General features: G+C 38.8%; 1 protein-coding gene across 1 annotated transcript in view; it reads right to left on the bottom strand.

Annotated features, from left to right (window-relative positions):
- Window positions 1-22,453, bottom strand: part of SLC44A5 (solute carrier family 44 member 5) — a 51,979-nt gene extending 29,526 nt beyond the window's left edge. Inside the window, exons 1-4 of the mRNA XM_075711212.1 lie at window positions 22,342-22,453; window positions 19,979-20,027; window positions 11,139-11,212; window positions 2,797-2,881 (exon numbers count right to left, since the gene is read on the bottom strand). Of these exons, the coding sequence (XP_075567327.1) occupies window positions 2,797-2,881; window positions 11,139-11,212; window positions 19,979-20,027; window positions 22,342-22,453 (320 nt within the window). The remainder of the gene's footprint in view (window positions 1-2,796; window positions 2,882-11,138; window positions 11,213-19,978; window positions 20,028-22,341) is intronic.
- Between the last annotated feature and the right edge of the window lie 262 nt (window positions 22,454-22,715).

The following is a 22,715-nucleotide window of genomic DNA, read 5'->3' as shown; positions in this document are numbered from 1 at the left end:
TCAAAGTCAGCTAGCCATGCCAGGACTATACAGTGTCCCTATAAGAAATAGAATCATAGAATGCTTTGGGTTGGAAGGGACCTTATGCCCCGCTATGGTCTATGATGTGCAAGAGAACACAGTAAGTGGTGTCTGAGCCACCACTGACCCCCACTGTGGCAATGCAGCACAGAGGGGGCTCTGCCTGGGGAGCAGGATGGCAGTATTAACAACAAAGTGTGCTTGGGCTAACAAGGCTGCCACTCTTCTCTCTGCAGACTTGGCACAAGTCCTGCTCCCGCATCTCTCCATTGTATTCCCCAGTCCAGGACATAGCCTCTGATCTTCCACCAGCACATGGCTCCCACCAATTGCTGAATATGGCTATGCCTTCAAAGCTATTATATACCATCACTGCACATTCAAGTTGCCTTTAAAACTGGGATTAGCTCAACTGCCTGACATTTTACAAGGTTAAATTGTTTTCACTGAGGCATGTTCTACTACGCACTGTTTAACAAAACATGAATCCTGGCAAAAACAATTCACTATTATTAGTTGTTATTTCTTCAAATCAATAGAATAAAATTTTGGACTGAAATGTCATCGTTCTTCAGTAGTTTCTTGACAGTATTTATAATCTGTGAGCGGCTCAAAGCCATTAATGAAATCTTTTTTTTTCCTTATGTCTTAGCCCACTTGCTGATATTGACAACAGAAAAGAAAGTTTAAACATATACATAACACAAGAAAACAGCCACTGAGAACTAGGTCTGTATTCTTTATAATGAAATCGTTTTGTATTCTCTGATTATGCTGTGCTCTGTAGAAGGCAAAACAAGCTTAGAGATTACATGGAGATTAATGGATGGGTTACAGGGTGACACAGAGAGGCCTAACAGAGACTCGTATGACAACACAAGGTAGAATTTGACTGCATGGAATTCACTGGAGTTCAAATGGGTTTTCTCATGAGCTGTGAGTGTTGGCTTGGTTTTAATTTCTCTTTTCTACTCAGATTGATGGGAATGCTTGTTCCAAGCACAAGATTCAAAACACAGAGACTGTGATCACTTTCCAAGTAAAAAGTCTCAGACTAAGCCCGTGGGGACTATGGAAAACCATAGTCCTGGGTTAGCCTTTCACACTGCTTACTTTCAGGGCATCTGAAAGATCTGACAATGGTATCAATGAAGGCCTGACAAGCACATCCCACACCTCCACTTTTAGGGACTAGCGGGACTTGTTCAGAGGGGCCTCCTGACCTACTGCCATAAACACTCTTGCTTTTCCAGTAGCTTGTATTATGTGTCTTTTGGCTTATATTTTTATAAGAAACTCCTCAATGTAGCAAATAAATGCCAAAATACAGTCTCAGTAGCTGTATTACTCCCCAGCAATCATATATATGGAGGGACATTTGTGAATACAAACTGGAAATCACATTGTAAGAAATAACTAAAGGGAAGACTTGAATAACAAAGAGAAAGAGGGAATGGGAGTGGATGATAAGAATCAGAGAGAAGCATCTGGCTACATGCCACACAGTACGTGGATGCTCTGTGTGTGAGACTCCCAAACCCATTTGCCCACTGCTTCCTACAGACCAGAGAGGGGACAAAGCCAAATTGGGTATGGGGGGCTGCAGTGGGGGCGCGACAGAGAAAGGGTGCAGTGAGGGGAACACACACAACACTGCAGCTTTTTCTCCTAGTTTTTTGTCTTCAGGAAGTTGGACTCTCCACCAACTGCTGTGAAGAATCTTAGTCAGAGGGTGGAATGGGTCTTCTTAGACTATCTAGTCTGTTTCCTCTGTAAAAAAAAATTTGACAGGTTATAAAGTCCTAGCTCTGCCTCTGTTGCACTCCCTACCTCCTGCTCCTCCCCTTCTGAATTGCCCTTTGGACAGTGGCTTCCTCAATTTTTTTCGCAGACAACTAAATGGGAAAAGAAAGCAGCAGCAAAGAGCTGTTATCAAACACTAGCTTCTGTTTTGCTTCCTGCATAGCATCCAGCTTCTTGACAGTGACAAGGGCATAAAGGGTGCCTAATACTTACTTTTTAAAAGGGAGAAGGTGAGGGAAAAAGCAAGCTATTTTTAAAATTCTGTTTCATAAAACACTTAATTTTTCAGACAAAACATTGATGCAACATCTTTCTTTCCTGAGCAGCTGTTTTCATGCAGAAGTACTCTCTTGATATCAACTAATTAATTTATCTCTCACAATTCAAAATTTAAAAAGACTGGGAAACTGAGACAAGTAAATAGAGCCATTTGGCTGATATCCCCAAGGAAAGTATGGTTACAGCTGCCTGTCTCCCAGACCTCTCAGTCTTCTCTCTACTAGCACTGGATAAACACCAGAAAAAAACAAGAGCTTTTTCTTATGGTCTTTTCTGTTATTTGGTCCATGTTGAGAAAAACTGAGAACCAAGCTGCAATGCTTTAGGACTACTGTTATCCCAAGGTGGGTAGAAGAATTACTCAACAGGGTCTTAATTATCCAGACTTTGGCAGTTAGAAGGTGTACCAGCTACGGCACTTCTTATGCAATTACTGATGGAATCTTTAAGTTATCCTGACACTTTACCAAAAATATTTTCTGAATGATGAAAACAACTGCAGTATAGTAATAATTTGGGTCTAGTTTTGCACTGAGCAACTAATCTATTTCTGAAGTTTATTTGGAATAAGCAAGAGGGTCGCTGTCTCTTCAACTTCCCACAAGAAACCCTAGCAGACAGAGAGATTTGAAACCTCACATCTTATTCATACTGCATGAGTAATACAGGTATGTGAATGGATTTAGTACTCACTCATTGAGGGTATCTTTCTGACCACAGAACTGCCCATAGCTGTCAGTTGGATAAATCACTTTCCTGGGGTCACCGTGCACCCAAGCTGCAAACATACACATATCTTTTAACATTTTAGTCAAATGTACACAGTTAATAGTTGAAACTAACTAGCATGAAAACGTATCACCTCTAATGTACCATTTTAATCTTTGCTGATCACGACTGAAGAGTATTGGTTTGTAGATTTCCTAATGAAAAACTAAAATATAAAACAAACTAAACTGAACTAAGATATGGATGAATCATTAAGAAAGCAAACCAGTTCACTTTTATCTTCAGGGCACATATATCTGGGTTGTATCCAAAATATGATGTAATGGACTTAAAAAATAATGATTATTAAAAGAGGAAAGAAGAGGAGCTAACTATGTAGACAAATTTGAGTGTTCACAGACAACCACAATTGAAATTAATGGGATTACCTGGGTGGGTGACAGAAACACACATAGAATCATAGAATTGTTCAGGTTGGAAAAGACCTTTAAGATCATCCAGTCCAACCATTAACCTAACATTACCAAGTCCACACTAAACCAATTAAGGGTAGACTAGACTAAACCATGTTCCAAAGTGCCGCGTCTACCCGTTTTTTGAATGCTTCCAGGGATGGTGACTCCACCACCTCTCTGGGCATGGTGTGACTAAATCTAATGGACTCCATTTGCACTAAGAATGGAAACAAACTCTCATTTTGTAAATGAAAACATTGCCTGACCTCTCACTTGGCAATTGTCCCATTTTTCAGTTATTAGGTCTGCACCTGGCAACTTAGGTATTATATGCTTCCCATAGTACTGAATGGGAAGAGAGGCTTATATTGAACTTTTAAACTTCTTTCCTCCACTTCGAAGCAGGATTTCTTCTCCAAACCATTTTCACCTGCACCATTATTTCCCTATGAGGTTCAAGCACACACCAGCTATCACTATTGGTATTTCTAGGCTGTAGTGTGCCGACCTGACTAAACTTCCTTCATGACTAGCCAATGACTAGCCTTTGAACTGTTCTGAGTGCTAACTGCTGGTTTGACCTTAAATAACGGAAATTTAATTTCTTTTTAAGTATCATCTAAAAGTAAGATTTAATGCCAGAATATAATACCATACCACTACCCTGAGCTGACACCCTAAAATCAGGTTGCTAGAGAACTGTTAGAAAAGACGATTGATCTTCTCCCAAACATTTCCTTGTGCTTGTATTATGTGGAAAAGATTACAGGTATTACACAGATTTTAGTCCCAACCTTCCCCCTCTTGCACTATATACTGAATGTCAGGAGCCCACTTAGCATACATTTTAGGCTTTGATCTATGTAAACCACCTTGAACTTGCTTCTCTGTAATTACCCCATTTTCTCTCAACTTTGTGACATTGTATTTAGTCATTTGTGAAACTGTCATTTTCCTCAAGGTCACTTTGGTAAGAATAACAGCCCTTAACAATAATGATATGTGCAGTAGAGACAGAACCTATATAAAATCTCAGAGCAGCAGACTGCAAATTTATTGAAATGGTCGGGACAGATACAAAACATATCTTCAATGACTTGAAAATAGTTACAGAGAATCTGTAAAGCTACCTTTCACCTGGAATGGGTTTAGGTTACCAAAATGAATCTGCTAGTTCTTTTTAACCTATGTTAGTTTTCCTGTGTTTTAGAGTTTGTAAATTAACCTGCTGCTCGGTATCAAACACTTTCTTAACATTCAGATTAACTGCATTTCAGATTAACTGTGGTGTTATGATGCTCAGAGAAAGCTAAAATGCTTCACCAGTGTTAAACCCCATTTCATTTTTCATTTGTTAGCCCCCACTTACTTATTTCAGTAGCATTACTTAATAGGAACATTTAGGAGTCATCAGCTCTCTCTTAGGAATTCCTATAGTCAATTGATAACTCCTATGTGTACATGACATTAGAAAGCAGATGGCTCTCTGGTGATTGCAGTGAGTCTGTAGGTTATGCCACATACACTTTCTTCCATTATGATTCTGACAAGAGGGAGTTTTTCTTTCTACTTTAATACAACCTTGCTTTTCATACGTGTAAAAGCCTGGTCCCAAATGGATCAAGCTCCTATACAGACCTGAAAGACCTTTCAGGCCTTACTTGAATGATGTTAGATGACTCTAATACACCGGTGTTTTCCCAGCACCCAAATTAGTTTTTTTTAAATTAGTTTGGCACATTATTAAAGGGACTAATTTTTCACATTTGACTGTATTTCTTTAACACCAGCAAAACAGGAAGCAGTAGAGATAAGCCCCACCATGCCAGATTCAAAGTGCTAATGAGAATTTTGTAGCAAGACTTGTATCTGTTTCATACAGATAATTTGGAAGTAGTTGCTACTGCCAACAATATCCCTTTCCTAAGTTTTCCTAAATCCCAATTCCTAATTCCCTAAACCTGGAATTATTTTTCACTCCTCAGACAAACTTGGGAGAAAGGAGATCAACACTGCAACATAATGTTTGTTCGGGTTTTTTTGCTGTCTCAGTCTTACTAAGGATCTTTCCATAGGAAGGGCCCATACGACCCAGGCTTACTTCCTTCAGCTTGTTTGGGTGGACTAACAGCCAACAAGAATAAAAATAAAACTCAGCTCATCAAATGGGCAGAGCAGTGTATTCTCCTCGCATTCTTTTTAGTTCTAATACAAAGTCTGCTGAAATATTTCAAAAGGCTCCCTTGGTTTCACTGAGTTTGTATCACTCCTTTGTCTCAAACTTAATCACTCATCTTTTGCAGGGTGTTTCTCAATTATTAGTAGAAATTAGCAGAATATAAACAATGGAACATATAGTCACTTCTGAATAGAATTTCTGTTCAGACTGTACCTGCTTTGCCATTATCGAATTGTCTAAAACTACCCCTGCTTGGCAGTAGTTGTCCTGTGTGCCTAAGGCTTCAGTCATGTTTTTAATAAAACAATATTAAAAAGAATCTGCTTTTAAAAAAGAGATTCAGCACACTTTGTGAAATCCCATCACTGGGATCATCTGCTGGGTGGATGGAGGAAGATGCCTCTCAGCTAAATTCCAAAGTGAAACAAAAAAATTGGTCTGATTTACAACATATCCATTTAACATTTAATTAACTCTGCAGCAGAAAGAGAAGGAAAATGACCAACAGAAGAGAAAATACACAGCCTCTTTCAATGCCTGTGCCAGGGCTAACCATCAAGATTAATAAATTTAATCCTCTATCACCTTTTTTGCAAACTTAGAGCAATGACAGTGAAAGAATCCATGTGATAAATACACAATTTTTCTGGCCTAGTCAGTGAAGAGTAAGTACCTCATTCAACAGTTCTCACTGAGTGAAGAAGGTTATTGTAAGAACTAGCCTGACAGAGCAGCACCATGTTTTGCATGTTGTGCTGCACTGTTGGTGATTCACTATTGTCCTGGTTTCGGCTGGGATAGAGTTAATTTTCTTCCTAGTAGCTGGCATAGTGCTGTGTTTTGGATTTAGTAGGAGAATAATGTTGATAACACGCTGATGTTTTAGTTGTTGTTAAGTACTGCTTATGCTAGTCAAGGACTTTTCCGCTTCCCATGCTCTGCCAGGTACACAAGAAACTGGGAGGGGGCACAGCCAGAATAGTTGATCCAAACTGACCAAAGGGCTATTCCATGCCATATGACATCATGCTCAGTATATAAACTGGGGGGCTTTGGCCGGGGAGCAGCGATCGTTGCTCGGGAACTGTCTGGGTATCGATCAGCAGGTGGTGAGCAATTGCATTGTGCATCACTTGCTTTGTATATTATTATTACTATTATTATTATATTGTTGTTATTACTACTACTATTTTACTTTATTTCAATTATTAAACTGTTCCTATCTCAACCCAGGAGTGTTTCTCACTCTTACCCCTCCGATTCTCTCCCCCATCCCATAGGGGTAGGGGGAGTGAGCGAGTGGCTGTGTGGTGCTTAGTTGCTGGCTGGGGCTAAACCACGACAACTATCAAGGACTAAATGAAAAGGAATCCAGTCACATAAAATTTTTACTCCAGCATGCTCTGATGTTCATAAGGCTGCAGTCTGAGTGCTGGCACAAACATCTGGACTAAAAAAGATAATGAAAGAACAGCTGAACCATATTACATGGTTGACTCGGCCCTCAGAGCAGCAATGTGACATCCTATGACACTGGTATAGCATTTTTGGGAGGCCTGCAGTTATGTCAGTCCTTTTATTGATGTGGAGCCAACACACATGGACAGTATCAAAAATAGCTAATGTCTGTCACTAAATGTCTATCAGATGCACTCCTTTTTTTCTGTGCTCTATGGGCTATGTCAGTGGTTGTAAAGGCTGGAAAGGTCCCTGTCAAGGAGAAAATGTGATTAGAACAATGGCATCCTGTGATACTTAAAAATGAACTGCAAATCTGTTTATACTGTCTGATTTCCTCTGCTGTGTATTTTTGAAAGGGCAGTCTTTCATATCATTATTTTGCTTCCCTTAAAGGTATATTTTTAATGTTTTAATGTATGGAGAAACTGACCTGCCAAATTGTTCGTATGGCTTTTTAACACAAGCAACTTACTAATGTATTGAAACAGGTAATAGAACACATGGCACAGAATTTGTAAATCCATGTTGATAACACTGGTATTGTATAAGCACCCCTTGGAGCAATACAACAAGAGTTATTACTTTGAATTAACCTGTCCTTTGGAATGTGAGGCTCTTTTCCAAGATAACTTATTTGCTGCTTTTTACGTGCACTTTTCTGAATTAAAATAATCTTAAATTAAGAGGCTAAATATTTGTAAAGTATTGCCTGGATAAGACCAGTGTCTCTGCAATAAACATGAAGAGTTAAGTCAGTTTGAAGAAAAACTACATGGAATGTTAAATCAGCACTATTAGTTCATCTGTAAAGTTAAAAGAATGATAAGAAAGTAAATCATAGAATAACTATTTCTATTCAGTGCAGTCACTCAACAACAGCCATCACTGAAGCAGAACTAAGAAAGGCTAGTATCAAAAATCATTTGGTTTCATCTTTCAAGGAGAATTGATTACCTTTTACTCAGACTACATTTCAGCCCCCCTGAAACACAGAAAACTTCTACCCCACTGTTACAGACAGACATATAGCTGAAGCCTGTGAGCTATACATACAATACTGAGGGCAAAATTTGACTCAGATTTTCAGTCATAGCAGTTATGTGATGAACATGCATTTATTGCTTAATTGTCAAGCCAAATTAAACAGGGATCCAGAGCAATATTCACACATAATCAAGAAATTGCACAAATACACCTTTTCTTTTTTTTCCCTATAGTAAGGCATAATTCATTACTAAGGATTGATTTATAATCTATTTTCTCTTAACGTGAACTTCTTTGACTCTCATGTATTTTGTACAGGGCTGGCCCCTGGAACTGTACCAAAGCTGATCTCATCTTTTACTTAGAAATAAATTAGAGTAAAAAGAATAGCTGAAGCACAGTACAAGGAAAGACGAAAAGCAAGGACCATGTGGATCTGGATTTGGAGCTGAACTAAATGTTTCTAGATTGAAAATTCAAATCTTCTCTGTAAGAAAGGTAGAAAAAGTCACCAGCTACAAATTCGGTATCTGGTTCCAGGAATAGGTTCTAGTTCTAATCAATATTTCATATGGTTTGCAAGAGAAGACACAAGGTTTTCTTGTGTCCAGTAGGAAACCGCTGCATGTGCAGAGCAGGGAATATGACCAATTCACTGTCTCACATCACAGTAACTACATTATCTGAGATTACAGACATGAAGCAGCGAGGAACTGGCCGGTCCTCTTCTGTTCCTATCCACTTCTGCAACTTCTAGCACATGGTGTTTTTTGCAAACTGCACATACAAAGCTGACATAAAGTTCTAGCCAAAAAATTACGGAGATTTATATAGTGTTGGAAAGAGAGCCAAGATCTGGCAGCACAAGAATACTGTACAGCTAGAAACTGCCAATGCTCTCCTTTCCCTTTGTCCAGGTAGCAGCACTTCAGAGTACTGCCTGTCTGCACAGGAGCAGGTCACCAGTCACCAGAGCATTCGTATGCTCAAGAAAACAACAAATGTTCCTCTGATCTGAGTCCAGCTTCTTCAGTTCTGGCTTCACGTTTGAGCAGTGACAGAAAGAGAGAGCAGAACATCAATGAAGAATCAGTCAATCAGGTAGGAAGAGGAAGACAACAGCACAGACATTAGAGAGATGTCCTTCAGACACGGCATACTCCCAGCACCAAGTGGGAGGCATGGCAGGTCTGCAACAGCTGTGCACAGTCCAGCAGCTACTGTTGCTTCTTAGGACTAATAATTTACCTCCTTTTCTTCAGTCTATTCCAGAGCAGGTTTAGTAAGCAGAGATATATATTCCATGTATATTCTGGTAACTCCCTCTCCAATCTCCTATAACTGGGAGTTGCGCTACTATTTCTGCTCTGAATACTTTCACAAGCCAAATAAACACTGGTGTCAATTTGGATTTAAGCAAAGTGGGAACAATGCAATTAGGCCATGAGGGCAAGAAGATGCTTCATTCCATAGCAAAGGAAGGGGCCCACAGGATCCAAACAGTAGCCAGAACTGTGATGAGAGAGTACATGCGTGTTTTTGCATACACAGAATCCAGTAGTGGCTACAAAACAAAGAGATCCTGGACTTGCCTCCACACAGATGCCACTGATCTTAACTTAAGCATCACAATCACAGACACTGACCTTGTGAAAAAATTGTCAAAGGACTGCATTTCAAGTCAGTCTGAAGCTGATTGTACAATCATGCCATGTAGTACAGTTAAGGACTCTCTTCCCAGATCCAATCCCAAAAAGAATCCTATAGATGCTGTAATCTCTAGAAGTATGGCACAAAATCAGGTACGGCTTGAACAGCTTCTGAATTCGCTTTTTGTTCTGCCCACTTTTCTCACATTCATAGATCTCAAGTTATCATTCATTTTTGGGAAACAGAGGCTCAAAAAATTTAGATAAGAAAAAAACAAAGATTTTTGAAAAGAAATAATTTCTTCCACCTGCAAGCATCATCAGCCCTCTGTCACCCTGGTGTTCGCTTCCTAGTGCAGGCTTCACACTTCCTTGCAAAGGTCCTCCATGCCTCTCTCTCTCACTTGCTGATATATACCATTTGCTTCCTCACTTCTCTGTCTTCCTGAAGACATAAAGGTTCGTGACGGGGCAGTAAGTGCAGGTGAGTAAGGGAAAGAAAAGATACACACAGAGAATTCCCAGTGCTTGAGAGAGAGAACAGCCTTTTCAGAATGTGTCCAGTGCTCAGCTACTACAGGCAAAGTGAGAGGAGACAGCTCAGCATTGTGGCTTGGAGGATGTTATGCTACCGTACAATTTAGCGGGAGGATAGAGCATTCTCTCAGACAGTCACTGGATCACCCAAGTTAAAGCAGTCTTGCTTACAGGCATCTTTTCACGCTACAGACAGCAGCTTTTCACAGAATGGGTGGGGTTGGAAGGGACCTCTGGAGGTCATCTTGTTCAAAACCCCTGCTCAGGCAGGGTCACCTAGAACAGATTGCCCAGGACCACATCCAGACAGCTTTTGTACATCCCCAAGGATGGAGATCGCATAACCTTTTCTCTCTACAGAACAGAAAATGGTATTACAGAATTATGAAGAAAACTAATGGCTTTTCTTCTGTGTAAGGCAGGGTCAAAACAATCTTTTACAAGCAAATTGAAATAGCTCAGACAGACATGCAGTTACACAGTAAGTACACTTTTACAGCATCATTTTTCCTTTCACACGCAGGCATTCATGCAATTGTCTCACACAAACAAACTGAAATGGTTATTATTAATGAATATCCTGATGTGCAAACAACTCTGGATCCACAATAAATGAAGTAATTCTCTTACTTCTCCTTTTACTGCTCACATAGATTCTTTCAGTAATATTTTACAGAACAAAAAGCTTCTTATAACCAAAGTGTTTATCTCTAACTTTTGCTGTCAGATTAATGACAAATGAAAGTGAGTTTTTCTACCACAGTTACTTTATGATAGCAAAATTATCAAACCATGTCATTTTTACTTGAACACATCTAATGTTGAGTTTTTCATCAGTAAACACATGGTTTTGAACTTCTCCCTAATTACAATAGACACTGAATGTTAATTCATTATTTGCTTCTAGGCAAGGCATTGCTTATTGATTGGAAAGCTTTACATAGATATAAGGAAAAGGGACATCTCAGTTAAAAATTCTAACATTCACAAAGTTGCTTCCCCTGTGTATGAGAAAGCACTACTATACCTGCGTTTACTTACCCACAATTCCTAATGCAATGTAACCCAGAATGACAACTATGAAGATCACACAGCAAATAACGTCTGTACAGTGCCTAGGGACAGAAAGAAATACTTTTTAAAATTGTGAAAACACCAAGTGTCATAGGGTTTTTAACACCTGAATAAGATGTCCGCATCAGCACTTAGTAGAAGTCTTACTCAGAAAATCACGTTTGAGGTATAAGGCCCTGCTTTCACAGCAAGACCCAGCAAATAAATGTGTATGCCTTTTGCACTGTAGATAGCAATAAAAGCATATTGAGGAACAGGTTTAAATATTCTTAAACCAAATAATACCTTACAACATTGAATCCATGAGGTCACTTATGGTATAAGCTACTACAGGACATCTGCCTCAGCATGTCCTTAAAGCTGGCATCAAATATTGCAAACAATGTGATGAAAGAAAGATTCAGCACAACTTACCTGTATTATAAATAGCTTATGAGTGGAAAAATAACAGCATGAAATGAAAAAAGCCTATATGCAACTACCCCTGATCTCTGCACAAAATTCTGACTCAGCTGCTTGACCTCATTTGATGCAATCAAAATATGCTCTACGGAGAGGACAAAAAAACCTGCACATATTGTGGAGAGCCATACCTTCTTTTACAGACAAGCAATCAAAGAACAGCACTCTCCAGTCTGAAAACTGAGCCAGTGAGTAAACTGTGAGTATTCAATTAAGTTACTGTCTTCTACTTACTGGTCTGCATATTAAGTTCATGCAGACAGAGGAGTGGAGATGTGGACCATTAGACTAATTTTTCTCCAGTGTCTGACCTTGATCAGAACAGTTCCAGGATTGTAATTAACATGAAGTATGACACTCCCAAGCAAGCAGGAGAAGGTCAATACGCACTTGTGGAGACCATCGACTCCGAGGGCTCCAGCTGGGGTCAGCAGTTCTCTCCTTCCCAAGCCAACTTCACAAGCCCTTGTTTCTAAAGACGTGTGGAAGCAAAATAGTTACGGTCTCACAGGCCTTTGCAGGCCTCACTGGTTAAGAAATATTTGCAGCTAATGGTCTTGCCTGGATTTAATTAACAAAGGAGTGAATTAGTCACAAAAGGGTGTGCTGCCTAGAGCCTCCTTATCTGAAGGATTTCAATCGCTGTTGTTATTTACCATGTCCTGCTTATCTGCCACAGTTTTGGTGAAGAACAGGTTGTGTAACCTAAAGGTATATGAACTGTAACCGCTCCATTTAGGCAGGGTTCATGTCGGAAGACCCTGTCAGTGCTGCTCCGGGTTGTCCCCACAGCTGTAGTAGCAAACTGCTGCTGTTCTGACCTAATCCAAATCCTGTTCCACTTTTCCGTGACAGATGAATGAGCAATAATCACCCCGGGAAAGCTACTGTATGCTTCAAGTTAAAGTACTACCTTCATAAAATGAGTGATGTTCATCTCTGCTTGCGACTCCGTACAAGGAGCCAAGTGGATGCAAGCTGAATCTCACCAGTAAAAGAAATCTTAGCATCCAAACTCCAGCTGACACACAGTCATTTTTAGCACCTACTATTCTTTCCATTTTTCAATCTATGTTTCCTCTTAAAGGGAACTGTTATTCTTTAGCATAAAGGAGATAAAGATGGCAGACCTTTTAAACAGTTGGAGAACTTGAAAAGTGTTTCCAGGTGTGGAAAAGAAATGAAAAATCCTGTACGCTTCTCTAGAGAGACACAGTTTTAACATCTCACTGAAATGAATTTTTAGTGAGGCCAAGGTGGTACAGGATTCAAGGTCAATATGACAGTAATCTAAGCAAGAACAACTGCTTAAAGTAGAAGCAGTGATGCTAAAATGATGCCGCTCATTTTCCCAGCCTTGATTCAGAAGCAGTTCTGACACTGCTCAAGCTTGGCTCTCACTCCATCAGAGCTGTTTTTAAGAGGTACAATATTTAATTCAAGATGTCTCAGGAGAAATGTGGCACCATAAATACTTTAATTACAACTCCTATAGTCTCAAAACCCTCTTCCAGTCCAATTCTCATAGGTCTCATTTCATGATACCTAAACGCAATTAAAGGTTATACCCATTTGTGCTAAAGCTTCCTTTTAAAGTTTTGCAGAGCCACCATGAAAAAGTACCCACAAACACTTTACCAGAATGCAGGATTTTCTGTTCTTTGTAATACACAAACTTCTGTACAGTACCTAGTAAAACTCACTGTTGCCAAGTATTGCTGTTATATAAATAATTAAAAAATATATAAGTACATAAATCCTCTTTTGGGTGGCTTCAGAAAATTTTGAAACAGTTCATACAGACTAATTGTTCATACAAAATAATTGCTTATTTTAGTAGATACTACAGGTGAAACCCTGTCTCCATTTAAAATCATTGTTAGCTCAAGTAGCTCACTTCCAGCGTGATCATATTATTACCTCATAAATACAAGGCTCCACAGGAGAGGAAAAAAGATGTAAAACATCTTAAATAAATAAATGAAAATAACTCTGTAAAGATACAAGGTTATACTGTGAAGATTCTGCAAGTTTCCAAAGTTGCAGGAACTGGAATGATGGAAGTTGTCTCTTCCTAAACAGGAGATATTGGAAGCCCATGCTTATTGCTGAAACCTAATCAGAAATTATCCAGCCATGTTTTGACTGAAAACAGATTTGATATGAATTTTTTCAAACTAAGGTGGCAATCTGTTATGGCAAATCTGCTTTTCCAGTTTGTTTCAGGCTAATAAGGGAGAGCAAAATCACTCAGCAGACTGAGCCGTTAAACAGAACCCTAAAGAAGATGGATTAATGGAAATATGATTATGAGAATAGGAACTGAGAACACGGTTTATCATACAGGCTCTATAATCTTTCTTACAAAGCTATCATACGTTTGTATAATAATTATGTGTAAACATTCAAAGATTAATGAGAAAAAGCACTTTACATTTCTTATGGTATAGATGATGAAAACATTAAAAATGCTTTTGCTAATAGCCAGTAATAGGAATTTTGATGGGTTTTGGTACTTTTTAGATAACCAAGTTCCATAATCTGAACCAAAACACAGTGAGTCTATGTATTTGAACACAGGAGTTTCCATAGAGATAAATTGCTGATAAAACCAATAGATTCATCATTTTCAGGTGACGTAATAAAAGACCTTCATTTGGTTAAGTGCACAGTTCAGGCTCCCACAGCACATTTTACTGCTTACTGCTGTCATTTAGCTTAATTTATGGAGCCTGATTTGCTTTCCACTGTCTCTCAGAAACATACTGGCTTCTTGGCTTCTCTTGCTGTGTTACATGTGGCAGTGCACGCAAACAATACTTTGTGCATGTGTAATGGCATCCTAGTAAATAAATGAATGCAAATATAAAATAATCCGCACGGAGTATTAGTGCATAAAAGCCATTTATTCACTGACAGTTCTGCACTTAATCTTTAATGACTGACTAGAACCCCTCTCTGGCAGTTTCATGCACAAGCTGTCACAAGTGCAGTCTCGCTCAAGATACTGCACTAGCAAGAAACTACAACTTTTATTAGTTAAAGAGCACTAGCAGTGTATTAGCACCTACAAAGTCTTGAGCCCGGCACTGTGCAACCACAGAGCAAAACAAGGCTCAAGATGTTCACAGTGTGAGTTTCAGGTTACCACTTTCAATTCTGCTGACACATTAAGGTGACCACTAATGTCCTCACTTCTGAGTTCCTCCTTCCTGCTTGACTAACAGCTTGTGTTTTGAGACTTCCCTAAATCATGTTGTTTCAAGGTGATGTTATACTATGCCATACAATGCCATGAATAGCTCTGAAGACCCCTTTCTTCACTGGGGCTGAACTGAGACACAAGATCTGCTGTACAAATGGGTATTTCTATCAGCCCAGTGACGTTGAGGGCGTCATCCTGCACAGCTGAATAAATGTGCAAGGCGCCCATAAACTAAATATTTGCAGAGCAAATTCTTTTCAAAATCCCCCATGAATTGCCACTACTACTGTGGAGGCCAAAACTGCATAGAAGAAGATATTTATACAAGTTTTCACCACAAGCTTCCTTTCCATCAACTTAAATTCTGCATTTTCTTAATGAGTACGATTGAACTGCACTGACCTGCATGGATTTACTAAGTTGGTATGTCTTAGTTACAGGCACCATGCTTAAGGAAGTATTGCTTAGTTCTGGGAAACTCAAATTTTGATATCTGCAAATAAGCAACATCTGTAGACACTGTATGCCCCAAACCAGAAACACGAAACAAGAATTCAAAGACAAATCTAGGCTTCCCAACTCATATTAGTGAGTGCACGGCACATTATGTTGATATGGACAACAACATGTAATGAAACATATATGGACCAATAAAAGACCAGTAGCAAGAAAAATAATTTTATATTCTACCAACATTTATCTATGGTAGGCTCTTAGTGTAGTCTAAATAACATCTTTAGTAGGCTATTTAGTTTAAAAAGCACAAAGGATAATTTAAATGTCAAAATTATTTATTATTTCAATATTGACCACAGTATCAAGTGATGTGCCATGTAGATATCTGAGTGACACATTTATATTTGTGAGAAGGTGAAGTTTGTATTGCTACTTAAGGTCAGGAATTTTTATTAGGCTTTTTCAAACTCTTGAAGAAGATAGCTAATTGGTAATGGAAATGTACTGATATTCAATTGGCATGAGAACCCATTAACTACATTTTCTAATCACAGAGGAAAAGGTGATCTTTGTCTTAACAAGAACACTGAATTTCTAGAAAGATGTTGAACAATTAAAGATAGTTCAGGAGGTGTCAGGAGTTTTTAAAACATAACAAGAAAAAAAATCTACAATGAGACTAACCAGCAAGAAGAATATGAGAAAAACCCAAGAAACTACATAGAGGAGGGAGAAAAATAACAAGGGGCAAGAGAAAGAGTTAAGACAAACTCTGCAAAATTAGAGATAAATCAGAAGTGTAATTTACTAATCTGAGTTTGCTGAAGCAGTTTAGAAAAATACGCTATGATTGTATTGACTGTGTAAATTCCTTTACTGGAATTTAGAGAAAATCTAAATGGAGGAAGACAGTTCATTTTATATCCAAAGCAGTATAATTGCATTAAGGAAAAGGAGAAGCTTGTTTTGCCACCTGTATGATGGTATCTGACTGATTTATCCACAAACATATTTAAGATATCTTAAGTTGGTGGAAGAAATGCTTTTTTTTATTCTTAAAGAAGCATAACACATTCTATCTAAGTTTCTTATGAATCCTTAACTTCACAAGCCTTCCCCACAACATTTCCCCCTTCATCTGGCATTGGCATGAAATACCGAGACCATTCGACAGAGCCCCCCTCTCACATGACAAATCTGCCTGAAGTCCAGTATGAGCGACAATTTCAATGCCAATGGGAGAGAGACAGAGAGACAGACAGAGAGACAGCTTTAGGTTTGTGACACTAGACAAGTCTTTGTACATTCGGAAACTGAGAGGTGCCCAACTTACTCAGCTCCTAGGGGTGAACTTCTGGGGGCAGGGAAAGATGGCTTGGAGGAAATTTCTGCCTTTGAGGAATCAGGAATAGCTTAGACTTACAATATGATGTACTAGATTTTGTCTCATCTGAATTCAGTTAAACTGATCATCAGATCTGGTATGAGGAAGGTATATATCTTGAGCTCAGACTGACAGGGAACAATCAGGAGTTTCTATTTTCCTCTAGAAAGTTGTCTCCCAAAACTCCTGCTACATCATTTTGAGCTGAGAAATTGCAGAGCTACTGCTTCAACCTGTAAGCTTATTCACTTGGTGGATACAATATATAAAAACTTACAAGTACTTTCCGGTAGTAATGCACATAGATAAACACAATAACACCCCTAAACTATCACTTAAATTCATTCCTATATACAGTGCATACAAAGCCTCGCTAGCAGTATCATAAAGATACTTCTCAGATTAGGATTAACTCCCTAAACAAACACTTCCATTTATTTCTAAAATTATTAGCTTTCAGAAAGGAAAAAGAAGAAATACATCTTGCGTAGACGAGAACAGTGTGTGTGTTCAGCTGAGAGTACCACAAGGCTGCAGTGTTCTTCTCATAAATTTTCTGCTGAGAAAGATAAAATTGTTAAATAACTTGTGGTTTTCTAATTTATTCTTCTCACTAAGGATAGTAAATGCTAGTTTAGAACTTATTCTCTGTTACACTTACATCTGGAAAACACTGACGAATTGCCCATGATTTCTTAGATGCTTTCTGAGCAATTTCACTCTACTTGGAAACTACTGAACCTTCTAAGAGGTAACAGACATGCTTTCATCTGCAGCGCTGACTATTAAGTGAAGTGAAGTCAAGCCAGATTGTCCTGGCAAGAGGCTTTGTAACAAAGAAGTATGTTTCAGAACTACTTTTAGGTTAGATACAATCCACTTTTTCAATGCATATTTCCACTGTATGCTAATGTTTCTATGGAGAACAGAGGCAGACAGTCTTGAACAGTGCAGAATGAGAATGGAAAAACCTGAAAGGACTGCAGTATGTAGTCATACCAATAAAAGACATCATCTTGATAACATTATTTTGGATTTTCATGAGGTGGTTGGCTCAGAGTCAATCAACACAGCCATTGTATTTTCATCCTTTTTAATAAAAAGATGTTTGCATGAACTCCACACACAACCCCCTTGAGAATGATGGTACTAGCAAAGCAGTATACACATTGCCTTGTTGAACACTCCTTTTATCCACCATTGCTCAACACTTTAACCACTGGCAACGGCTCTGTTCTATTAAAAACAAAAAAGTTCACATAACTGAATCTCCTTGCAAAGGATCTATCTGACAAAAATTGTGGGAGTAATCCGTTCTTTAATTGACATTAATACACTATTATTAAGACTTGGCTTTCTGTTTCTCAGTTTTCCAGGTTTTTAGTGGCTTGTGATATAGCTTGGTGCTCAACAACTTCAAAACATCATTTCTACTCTACAACACCTCCAAAAATGCATCAGCTTCAGCAGTCACAATCATGGAATGTGACCTTTTCCAGCTGTCTCTGCACCTTTCAATGCAGATATGTACAATTTGCAGCCTATCTCCCTAGAAACCCATCCTCTCCAGTTTTCAAAAATGAAGACAAACTTTTTCCCTGACCAATGAAAACTGACAATGATATCAAGAGCAGGACAAATTGTTTTATCAGCAGAAAGCAAAGATAGGTGTTTCCCCACCCACACTGTACACAGAGTTATGCCAGTTATGGCAAGGCGTACAAACAGCTCTGTCCCCACTCACATATTCATTAGTAGCACTCATTTGTCTGGATAACAATGTATGCTTTCAGCTTCCTAGTATCTCTTCTCCTACAGAAAAGTGGGAAGCTCCAAAGTCAGAAACAAATTCAGGGAAGATGCCCATTTTCCTCCTGTTGAACTCTTTGGAATATCTTCTGAGAAGGCATTTTGTTCATAGGAACTAGATAGTCTTTATTTGCTTGAAAGACTGTGGTTTCTTAATAATTTAATCTTAGTAATTGGAAAAATTAATTAAAAAAACAGAGTTCATGTCTTTAAAAAAATTTAATAACCATCTTAAACTACTTCAAGGGCATGTCTACAGTGTACTGCACCTTGCCACACCGATGACCCCAAAAGGTCAGGCAAGTCATTTGGGTATCTTGCAGAAACAGTAGGTTGAATCTAAATCCAAGTGCACCTCATTGCAAAGTATGTTCAATAAGCATCAATGCAGCTATCACTGCCTTATGGTCTACTGTACATTGAAGCCTTACCCTTAAAGTTTAGGGAGCTGATCCTTTTTATATTGTTTCCATCAATACCATCTCACCAAAGCATTATAAAATGCACTGAACATATGTGGTATAGTAGTGTTGCATTGTGTTCATTTAGTTGTGGTTTTAAGAAGCTGCTGTGGGATGTACAATTAAAATAGCACTTATATATATATACACCTGGAATTGCAGAAGCTGTCACAGCAACTACACAGATGTAACAGCAAGCCACAGTGCAAAACCAGTTTTTACTAACTGTATCACACAGTTAACAGTAAAAACAAGAGAAGTCCTCCTGGCATACCATCACCAGAGTTTCACCACTCCTCACGCACAAGAGAGAAAGGCACAGTAATAGACTGCTCAAAAATACCATCAAATTACAATATTTTAGGATCCAACTCTGCAGTCCACAGCACCATAGGTAGTCTCACTTAATTCAGAGACACTCTTCACGTATGTAAAAGCTGTTCATGAGTGAACTTGAGAGTAAGGGTTTCAGGGCTGAGTCACTCCAGCAGCCAGACACATCACTGACAGTACTGCTGTCAGTGTTCAAGCACTACCTATTTTCTGCCAGGGATTTACTCTGCTGGCCAGCCACAGTACAAATGTAATGGTGCACACCCAGGCCACACTCTGGAGAGAACTAAATCCCTTGATGAGGTGACTACGGGAGCAGGAAAACCAGCTGCAAGCTGAAGAACAGCGTGCTAGGGTTCCAGTCCCATGCTGTGTGGAAACGAGACAGACTGCATCACATGGCCATGGCACCCCAGAATATAACAACACCTCAAATGGTCCTACTTATATCAGCACAAGGTAAGACAGCAGGTAGTAGACAATATGAGGCATACAGAATTGGCATTCAAATTGAAAGAACTTAAGATCACACAGTTAAATATTCCCCAGTAATCATACATCCTCAAGGGTGGTAGGGATTGTCTTCTGGATTTAAAAGAATTGAAGAATCAAACTCACAAGTTTTGCTAACAACATTTTTTATCCCCTGTTCACTGCAAAACCAAAAGAATTAAATAGAAAGAGTTAAGATATTTACCTGTTATGAATAGGTCCTCTGAACTTTGGGTCAAATTTCCTTGGTTCACCTGCATTTAAAATAAAACAGTATAAAAATTTGTCCTTATTTAAAATAAAAATCAATAGAGAGGGGGGTGTCAACAGCAGTCTTTGAAGAACATCTTCCATACATTCCTATTTAATCAGTTCTGTTAAAATAATTTCATGCAGGCAGTATCAGTAATTCACCAATACAATTACCTAGTTTTTGTAGATGAGATCAAAGCTATTTTCTTCTAGCTTAAAAACACTGAGGGCCTCACATTAACCACACAATAAATTACCTTTAATGTACATCCTATCACTACACCTATGCACGGTGTTCACAGTAGAAAGTTGCTGATATTTGAGAGACAAGGATTATGTCTCACAGGCACATGCTAAGTGTGTTTGGCAGCACGTGAGTGAACCTACCACTCTGGACCTACAGGCTAAGCCCTTCTGATTTTTCTCTAAAAGAACAGTTTGGAGTCATGTCTGTACTTAATGTTACACTTACAGTCTTGCAGAGTTTTTCTTACTTCCCACTGCTTTGGTTACAGGACTTTATAGACAGAGAGTTGCAGGTTTGCACTTTTTGCACTGGGCTTATCAGGTGACAAAGCATGGCTGGAGACTGCAGAAATTCAGTGCTGACTACCTGCACAAGCACTGTAACTGCATTAGCTTCTCCAAAGCCGGAGATGAGGTACAGTGCCGCAAAGCAGGCAGAAGAGCACGTGTTTCAAATATCTCCTCTGACTCTCAAGTGGACACACCCACCACATATGCCAGTGTAGGAAGCAGAGCAGGTTTTAAAGTTAAAGTTGTTACGCATACATCCCTGAACATGGTTGTTGTTTTATACGAATCTCAGAATGACCAGAAGGTCAAGTCAGGTCCCTCCTAGAAATGGGCAATAACATCTGGCCAGAGTTTACAGAGGGAAGGAGTCAAATGTGATACTTTTTATTCACATGGCTGTCCTGGTTAGCATCGTTCCAATTGATTCACTCTACACATAAGCAAACTATATTAGTAAACTGCCAAATACTAACCCACCAACCTGCTTCAAATGTGAACTTGAATAAGATGAATTACAGTATGATTTCACTTGGGAAAGAGTAACAAAAATTTATGGCAGAATTTAAATTTTCAAGTTTCAAGCTCTGTATGAAGAGAAAGAAGCAGGTCCTTCATTCAACTGACCAGGATTTGGATTTTTCCTTTTGAAGCTAGCTATTCAGCTTCATGCGATTTTTTTTTTTAAGTTCAGTGAACCAAACTTTGCGCATTGAAAAATTACTTCTTTGTTCAAATGTCAATGCTACAATACAAATTACTGTTTCAGAGTGCTTTCTCACTGCCTTCTTAAGGATCTCCTCTTCTAAATATACCTGGTATTAAAGGGTGTCACCAGCCTAAGCTTTCCCCCACCCACAGAAAAAATACTTATTTTTTTCAATTAGAGAAGAATTCAGCAACTTCTCAAAAGCAGAATTTACTTATTAACTAAATGCCCGACTTTGTTCTTGGTTTATATCAGAAAAACCTTATCAAAATACACACAGACCGGTACAATAAACACAGCAGATAATAAAATTCTATTTGCCCTTCATCTGAGGTGTTCAGGTCCACCTTACCAAGCTCCTAAAACAAATACAGGTTAAAACAGAAGAGACTGGGAAACCTAAAACTTTGGAGGAGTGATGTGTGACAGCAATGCTGGGGAGCGGAAGATGTAAGTTATGCTATTACAGAGGTACTACAGGAACCCACCATGGCCCAGAAAGCAAGTGTACCATACACAATACCTAATGCTGGGCCAAAACCTGTATTTTGAAGAACCTTTTTGTACAGCAATTTCTACAAAATGAGTATTTCTACAAAATAATTTATCTCCAGAACAATTCAGAGTCTGTAATGTTACCCCCTATTGACAAGTTCTGGCTATAAGGCATACTGAAGTGAGCCTCTGTTCATTGCTCATACAGGACCCAAGCTTAGCATGTAAGAACAGCCACACCAGATAACAAGAAAGATCCATTGAACCCATGCCCTGTCTAACAAGGGGCCATAGCAAATACCTGAGGACAAATGCAAAATCAAGGCAAACATAGTGGTATTTCCCTAAAATTGAGACTACAGAGATTTGCAACTGCTCTCTTCTGAATCAAAGGTAGTGATTTTGTATTTAATAGTTGTGGGTGAATTTCTTTCTCATTCATTTCATAAATCTCTATTTAACTTGCATACACTTTAACAATCTTCAATGCCCTACATCATGGAGTACTATGGGTTAATGAAACATTAAAGTACTACCTCCTTTTTTCTGTTTTAAGCTTGCCATCAGTCAGCTCATACCTGTATGGCAGCATGGTATACTACTAATAATTTTACAGGTTATTATGTTCCTCTTTACTTGTGTATCTTCAAGAGTCCTAGTCTGTTCAATTGTTTCTCGGATATAAGCCATTCCATACTTCTGGTCATGCTTATATTCCTGTTCTGTACCCTTTCCAGTGCTACATAGTAGCACTGGAAAAGGAAGGGCCAGAACTGCACAGCACATTCACCGCAAATATTGGCTGTGATTAATACAATCATATAATGACTTTTCCTATTTAATCTCAGTCCATTCCTAATAATTCTTTCTTACAGTCTACTTGCTTTTGGGGGCAAGCACTTTCACTGAATCATCCATTAAGACCCCAAGTTCTCACTCTTGAATGTTAGCT

The sequence above is a fragment of the Pelecanus crispus genome, chromosome 5 (genome assembly GCF_030463565.1).
Source record: "Pelecanus crispus isolate bPelCri1 chromosome 5, bPelCri1.pri, whole genome shotgun sequence".
Lineage (NCBI taxonomy): Eukaryota > Metazoa > Chordata > Aves > Pelecaniformes > Pelecanidae > Pelecanus > Pelecanus crispus.
The sequence above is the reverse complement of the archived record's forward strand: the minus strand, read 5'-3'. Positions and strand labels throughout refer to the sequence as shown.